At 51.3% G+C, this 7,945-nt stretch overlaps 1 protein-coding gene across 1 annotated transcript; it reads left to right on the forward strand.

Moving 5' to 3' along the window:
• Positions 1 to 64: 64 nt before the first annotated feature.
• On the forward strand, positions 65 to 7,532 carry SNRNP40 (small nuclear ribonucleoprotein 40kDa (U5); the record flags this gene model as incomplete). The annotated part of the gene is made up of 9 exons (XM_010024599.1): positions 65 to 194; positions 1,050 to 1,143; positions 1,754 to 1,919; positions 2,316 to 2,438; positions 3,405 to 3,525; positions 4,422 to 4,504; positions 4,927 to 4,988; positions 6,396 to 6,499; positions 7,319 to 7,532. Coding segments are annotated over 9 exons (933 nt in total), but the record flags the coding sequence as incomplete, so codon positions are not given.
• Between the last annotated feature and the right edge of the window lie 413 nt (positions 7,533 to 7,945).

Here is a 7,945-nt window from a genome sequence, read left to right on the forward strand (position 1 = left end):
GAAGGTCTTTTCCAACCTGGTTGATTCTCTGGTTCTCACCGCCCTCTCCCCATTGCCTCCACAGGGCCCCCCGCGCTGCTCCTCGCTGCAGGCACCCATCATGTTACTCTCAGGGCACGAGGGGGAGGTGTATTGCTGCAAGTTCCACCCCAACGGCAACACACTCGCCTCTGCCGGCTTCGACAGGCTCATCCGTGAGTACCAGGCTCCAGGGTCCCAGCCAGTGCTGCCTGTGTGGGGCTGGGGCTTGTGCATCAGGACCTCAGTTTACTGGGTCATGAGCTTCACCTTAGGGCTGTGAGGAAGAAGCCTGAGCAGCAGCTCAAGGGAGGGGATTCTCCCCCTCTGCTGTGCTCTGGGGAGACCCCCCCTGCAGCCCTGATCCAGCTCTGGGGCAACAACATAAAGGGGCTCCAGGAAACCTGGAGAGGGGCTTTGGACAAGGACCTGTAGGGTCAGGACAAGGGGAATGGCTTTAACCTGCCAGAGGGGAGGTTGAGATGAGCTCTGAGGCAGAAGCTCTTCCCTGGGAGGGTGCTGAGGCGCTGGCACAGGGTGCCCAGAGAAGGTTTGGCTGCCCCATCCCTGGCAGTGTTCAAGGCCAGGTTGGACACAGGTGCTTGGAGCAACCTGCTCTAGTGGAAGGTGTCCCTGCCCGGGGCAGGGGTTTGGGACTGGATGAGCTTTAAGCTCCCTGCCAACACAAACCATTCCATGGTTCTTTATCCCAGCCAAAACCAGGACACTTGGAAGGGGCTGGTCTTGGCCTGGTGTGCCCATCTGTGACTGCAGCACCCTGTAGAAACACAATCTTTAATGCTGTGGGTTGCTGAGATGAAATTATTTTCTTCCTAATTCAGCTTGACCTAAACCCATAAATCAGCTCTGCCCTTCCAGGACTCGCTCTTTGTTGCTGTTCATCCCTATTGGGGATGGTTGTGCTGATGATAACAGAGCTCGTTTTGCTGAATTCCTGGAGACCAGCCACTCAAAGCAGGGAGCTGTTTCCATCCTTCCTCTTCTTCCCAATTCCTTCCCTTTTCTCCCAGTGCTGTGGAATGTCTACGGGGACTGTGATAACTACGCCACCCTGAAGGGACACAGCGGGGCAGTCATGGAGCTGCACTACAACACTGATGGCAGGTAAGCTGGTGTGGTGGCACTTGCCCTCAGTCCCAGCTCTTTCTGAAGGTGCTTTCTGCTGGCTGGAGTCCCACCACATTCCCCTGCTTGGTCCTCATACGGCCAGTGCTTGTGGTGTGGCTTTCCCAGATAAGGAATGGTGCCAGCTTGGGCTTGAGCAAGGGATGTTCCCCACTGGTGCCCTTGATTTTGGTCTGGAGGAGCAGAGGAAAGTTAATGTTGGTCATTTGGGAGACACTGGGGAGGGAAGGAACGTGAGTGAGATATTTGTATAAGGCTAAAGCAGTCCAATCTTGGTATTCAGAAGATATTTGTTGGCTTAAAAGGCTGTTCCACTGTTGGATCTGAGCTCTTGCCACTCAGTTTTCCTTCCAGGTAATGTTTGAGAAAGCAGAAAACCAATTTCTTTGTATCAAGAAATGGGGGTGCCTCCAGTGTAGCTGCCCCACCATCAGTCAGCCTCCTCTGAAACACCGCCTTTGCTTGGTGTGTGGAGGAGATTCCTCTCCATGGCCTCTTCTCACCTTTGATCACACAACTTGAGTGTTCAGAAGGGGGGAGGGGGGAAGTGTTCCTGAAACTGGGATCCTCACATGACTCTCCTTTGCAGCATGCTCTTCTCAGCATCCACAGACAAAACAGTGGCCGTGTGGGACAGTGAGACTGGAGAGAGGGTGAAGAGGCTGAAGGGCCACACATCCTTTGTGAACTCCTGCTACCCAGCAAGGCGAGGGCCCCAGCTCGTCTGCACAGGCAGTGATGATGGCACAGTGAAGGTCAGTGTGTGGTGGGAGGAGATAGGGCTGGAAGATGGGATCTCTGAAAGAACTTGGGGAGGTTTTCCTATTTAAGTGGGCTAAATCCTGCCTTTCATCACTGTTCTCATTCCATTAGCCAAGAACTTAGTCCTCAGAAGTGAAAACATTGAAATCAAATTCCATTGCTCCTTTATTGCTGTAATTCTTGGGGGGGCGGGGGTAAGGTTACAGAGACCTCCTGAGATCTACAGAGGGAATTTCAGGAGAGCACTCTGAGCCTCTGCCACATGTGGTGATCTTCAGGTCCTTTCCAACCCAAACCATTCTGTGCTTCCACGTATCCATGCAAGTGCCTGTCATTTTGTCACGGCGTATCTCTGTGCAGCTTTCATTACAAGTGCTGTGTCTTTTCAGCTGTGGGATATCAGGAAAAAAGCTGCTGTCCAGACGTTCCAGAACACATACCAGGTCCTGGCTGTGACATTCAATGACACCAGTGATCAGATCATATCCGGAGGCATCGACAACGACATTAAGGTAGAACACCCCTATCCTCACATGCTTTTCCAGCCACACACACCTTTTCCATCCTCATCCCATCTTCCATTCCTCAAGGCCAACTGTGGAAGCCTGTTGGTTAATTTTACAGTCACAAGAACCACGTGGACCTGCTGTGTCTGCCCTCGCTGTTGATTTAGGGCTAGTAAGCTCTGAGGGAGTTGCTCCAGGGCTCTTTGCCACGTGAGAGCCTGGGCAGCCCTGGCATTCCGGGCCAGTTGTCCCAGTGCTGCTGTCATCCGCTGGAGCAGACATGGAATGCTGCTCTTCTGGCAGCCTGTGCCCAGTCTGGAGGCTCTAGAGCCATATATGAGGTAAACTAAAGAACATGTGCTGACGCATCCACACTCTTATGTCCTTTGCTTCAGTTTTCAGCTCACTTTGTCACCTGCTACTGTGGAAAGTTCTTATTTAAGAGCCAGCTCAGGGTTTCATTCAGCTGGTGACTGAGATTCTCCTGATAGCTGCATGGTTCAATCCCTCTTCCTGGCCCTTTAGCCTCAGGCTCCAGCCTCACCTAGGTGTGGGGAGCATATGCTTGTCACAGAGCCATCACTGAGTGGAGCATCAACAGGAGAACTGCTCCCACTGCCCCGCTTTGGGGGAGAACAGCATGGAATTTAGGGGATTAAACAACTGCTCTGTGCCATCAGTTTGGAATTTGGGAGCTGGGGGAGCTCTAGCCAGATGGAAAAGGATTCCTGCATGTGTGGGGCTGCTGACATATAGCTCCTTGGTGGTTAAACATGTTCTAAGGGGCAAATTCCACTTTTCCTACTACACACGTAAAATTCTAACCTCTTATTCTGGCCATTCAGGCCCCAGCTGGAATCAAGAGCTGATGTTGTCAGCTGTGATCAATACCTGTGTGAAACACTTTGGAACCAGCAGTTCCAGCAGGCCAGGCTGTCTCCTTGCTAAACTGTGGTTCTGTTGTGTGTGAAGGTGTGGGACCTGCGCCAGAACAAGCTCACTTACACGATGAGAGGACACACAGACTCGGTGACAGGGCTCAGCCTGAGCTCAGAAGGCTCCTACCTGCTCTCCAACGCCATGGACAACACAGGTACGTCCTACCTGCTGCAAGGGCTCAGCAGCCACGTGCTGCTCTCTTGCACCAGCTTTGCACCATGTTTAGGAGCAGCTCAACGTGTGCGATGTAGAAACCCAAGATCCAGCCATGGGGATAAGCTGAAGGGAGTCTGGCTCCAGAGATAAAGCTGGAATTCTTGTTACACCGGTGACAGTCGTGTCCTTTGCAGGGAGGGAGCAGCTGCAGTGGAGGGTTTGTCACAGCTCCAAAGGGCAGGGAGGACACACTGTGGCACACGTTGTTTGCACAGACAGTTGAACACAGCCTCAGCCTGGCTCTTGTCAGGGAGGTTTGGATCTTTCCCTGCAGTGGGAATGACAGCAGATTCCAAACTGCCTCCTGAGGGGTGTTCAGTAAAGCTGATCAGGTCATGGAGTGTTCAAACAAAGAGAAGGTTCGTGTAAGGAGATGGTGCCTCATTTGTGTAACAGTTGGTTTGCATTTTTTCCCTCCTTTTGGTGAGGTCTTGATGTGATGAGAAATGTCTGTGTTTTACCTTTCACACCAGAGCTTTCTTCAGGGGGAAGCTGCTGCTTTCCCTTTGCTTCTGGTGTTAAAATTTCACTATGAGGGTGCTGAGGCGCTGGCACAGGGTGCCCAGAGAAGCTGTGGCTGCCCCACCCCTGGCAGTGTTCAAGGCTGGGTTGGACACAGGGGCTTGGAGCAACCTGCTCTAGTAGAAGGTGTCCCTGCCCATGGCAGGGGGTTGGAACTGGATGAGCTTTAAGGTCCTTTCCAACCCAAACCAGGCTGGGTTCTATGGAGAGAACAAGGAGCTTTGCTCATTAGCAGCATGTCTTAGGAAAAGGAACAATATTGAAGCTGCCCTTTGCCACCTTCCACTGGTGACTGTGAGCTCTGTGTTGCAGTTCGCATCTGGGACGTGCGGCCCTTCGCCCCGAAGGAGAGATGTGTGAAGATCTTCCAGGGCAATGTACACAACTTTGAGAAGGTGAGTGTCCTGCAGAGCAGAACGTGGGGTGTGTGAAATGCTGCTGCTATTCACTGCTCTCCTGATTGTTTCTTCAATTCAACTTTAAACCAGAAAGGCTTTAATAAGAACTCAAAGAAAGATGAATGCACAAAGTGGGATTCCACTTAAAGCTGCAGTAACCAGATTTCTTTGCCCACTGCACTGTAATTAGCTGTAAATTAAGTATTTTTTACGTTTACTACCTAGTTGGTGTAAAATAACAAGGCACTGGATGTTGCCAGCCGTAAACTAAAATCTGTGATTACCAGCTCATCTTCCAAAGGGGGATCATTAAAGTGGTGCTCGTGGTGTTGCAAGTCTTGTGGTGATTTTAACTCGAGTAGAAGGGGAAGACTAAATCTTCCTTTGGAAACAGCTCTGTGCTTGCTCTTTCATTTTAGAACCTTCTGAGGTGTTCTTGGTCTCCAGATGGGAGTAAAATCGCAGGGGGCTCGGCTGACAGGTGAGTTGCTGCTGCCTTCCCTGTTACCATGAATCCAGGCACTCCTGGAATGAGTTGGATCACATTGTCTGCCCTGATTTACTACAGTGACGTGTTTCTGTTGCCTTTGTGGCAGTGGAGGAGCACCATATAGTTGTAAAATCTTCTTCTTATTGTCAAAAGCTGACTAGAGATTGGCCTTACTGCTTATGTTCAACCACGGGACCTCACCCCAGGACCAGCAGATGACAGGAGCTTGGTTGATGGTGGACTAGGACCCATGTGGTTGCACTAGCAGGTGCTTGTGAGACTCTTCAGGACACAGGGAGTCTGGGAAGCGTGTGTAATGTGGGGGTTATACTGCTGAGGACCACAAACACTAGTTAAATTGCTGTGTGGCAGCTTGTAGGAGGCACCAGTGGTGTTCCAAGGGTCACTCTTGATATTTACTTTAATTCATGAGTAAGTATGAACTAAAGATCTGCCTAAATTAGCACATGTTGGACTTTAAAGTGTGATATGCTGTAAACTAAGGCAGCTGAGGAGTGGAAGGGGCAGAGGGAGGAAGCCAGCAGAGGGTCCATACCAGACACTGAAGGTCACTGTGAAGGATAGCAACTGCCACTGGAGCAGATCCAGATGCACCCTCAGTGCCATAGAGACAGGAATCCCTGCAGGCTGGAGGCCAGGGCTTGGAGCAGTAATCAACAGATTAATGAGTTCCTGATAGAGGAGAGGGAGAACTTTAGCTCTCACTGGCCAGATATAGTGGGGCAGCTGTCACAGCAAGTGGCTGAGCTGTGACTCCTTTGCAGCACATGGTGGAGGGATGCCTATGTCCCTCCAAGCTTTGGGCCATTGGGTTAGTTCTGCAGGTGCTGGTGTAGCTCTGAGGTGTGACAGCAGCTTTGTGGTGATGCTCCCTGGGGAAGAGCAGGCAGCCAGGTCCCAGGGAGGTTAGACAAGGCTGTGCAAGTCTCTCTGCCATCTCTGAGCTTTTCAGTTGGGTTTCGAGAAGGAGTTTGTGCTGGGAAAGCAGAGCAAGGTTAAATAAATATGTCGTTTGTCTGTGTACAAAATAACTTCCCAGTGATTAGAACCACAGAATCAACCAGGTTGGAAAAGACCTTTAAGCTCATCCAGTCCAACTGCTCCCCAGCAGTGCCAAGGCCACCACTAACCCCTGGCACTGAGGCCTCATCTACCCAGGGTGAACACTTGGCAGGGCCGGGGCCTCCAGCACTGCCCTGGGCAACGTGTTCCAATGCCTGAGCACCCTCTGGGCAAGGAATTGTTCCTAATATCCGACCAAAACCTCCTCTGGACGTTTCCACAGCAGGAGCTGGATCTGTGTCAGGCCAGGGATGAGCTGTTGGAGGGGGGCAGTTGCTTTCCCTCCTCCATGCACTCACAATGCCTCTCTTGTAGGTTTGTCTACGTGTGGGACACCACATCCAGGAGGATTCTGTACAAGCTGCCAGGCCATGCTGGGTCAGTGAATGAGCTGGCTTTCCACCCAGAGGAACCCATTAGTAAGTGCTCTCCACCTGAAGACAGATGGGGTGATAGTTCCAGGGCTGGCTGAACTGCTGGTCCTCTGGGAAACAGCCCCACAACTGCTTGTGGCCCTGAGTGTCAGACAGATTTCATGGAATAACAGTGGTTTGTGTTGAAGGGACCTTAAAGCTCATCCAGTTGCAACCCCCTGCCACAGGCAGGGACACCTTCCACTAGAGCAGGGTGCTTTAAGCTCCCTTCCAACCCAAACCAGTCTGTGATTCTATGCTCAGCAGACATACACCAGTCTGTGAGTTCACACAGAAACCCACCAAACCTCTCCTGGGCTCACACGAAGCCGTTGTCAGTGTCAAGAGTGGTGCTTCTGCCTCCTTCTTGTGTATTGAATCCCCTGAAGAGCCTTTTCGGGGTGCAAGTGGTGTGTTGGAGCTGCCTTTACCCTGTTCAGGATCTCTGCCACCATCATCGAGGCTTCCTTGGGCAGCCTGTGCCCTCTAGCGGCCTGCGGGCTGGATGCTCCCTATAGTGACAACAACTCCATTGGGATGCTCCAGAGCACTTCCAGCGTGTTCATACACCTCTCTTTACTGTTTTAATGCTCACACATTGCAGGCACTGTGTGGTTGTGCCTGTCTTGGGCTGGAGGAACAGCAGCCATGGTGTGCAGTGGGTCAGAGGAGCAATGCCATGAAGTGGTTTTGGGGAGCAAAGGAAATTTGGCTTTCTGGCTCACAAGCAGCGAGTGAAACGAGTTCAGTTCCAACTCTGTGTTTTGTGGTGATCTCAAACTGTTGTGTTTAACATATCCCTCCTTTCCCCTCTTTCTCCCTCAGTTCTCTCTGCATCCAGTGACAAAAGGCTGTACATGGGGGAGATCCAGTGAAGTCAACAGGGAGATGGGATCCATGCCCTCATGAGCCTTGGTTTACAGAGGTGGGATTGACTTTGCTTCTCGCTGGTGCCAGTCCCCCTCACATTCATGGCACTGGGAAAGCACTGAGGCAGCTCGATGTGACAGGCTGCCCTCCACAGGCTACAGTGTCACTGTACAGCTTCTTTCCAACCTCCCTTCTCTGGGGAGGAAGGAAAAGTAGGAATTGAAAGGAATTTGGGTTTGGCTGTACCATAGAGGATTAAACCCTTACCCCAGATCGTTTGAAATTGGTAAAAATTTTTCAAGGTCCACACGTGGTTTGTATATTCCCTGTCCAGTTTCCCTTGGGTTTTTTATACAGTGAAAACTGAAATAGATGGCTTTTTGCAAGAACTGTGTGGGGGATTTATTGCTCTGGTTTATTCTTTACTGTCCAACACTAAATCAAGCACTTGTGTATACTCCAGGGAACCCACAGATGTTACCTCCATAGAACCACAGCGTGGTTTGGGTTGGAAGGGACCCTCACAGGGAAGAACTTCTGCCTCAGAGCTCATCTCAAGCTCCCCTTCTGGCAGGTTAAAGC

Source organism: Nestor notabilis, unplaced genomic scaffold, assembly GCF_000696875.1.
Source record: "Nestor notabilis isolate BGI_N333 unplaced genomic scaffold, ASM69687v1 scaffold26671, whole genome shotgun sequence".
NCBI lineage: Eukaryota > Metazoa > Chordata > Aves > Psittaciformes > Psittacidae > Nestor > Nestor notabilis.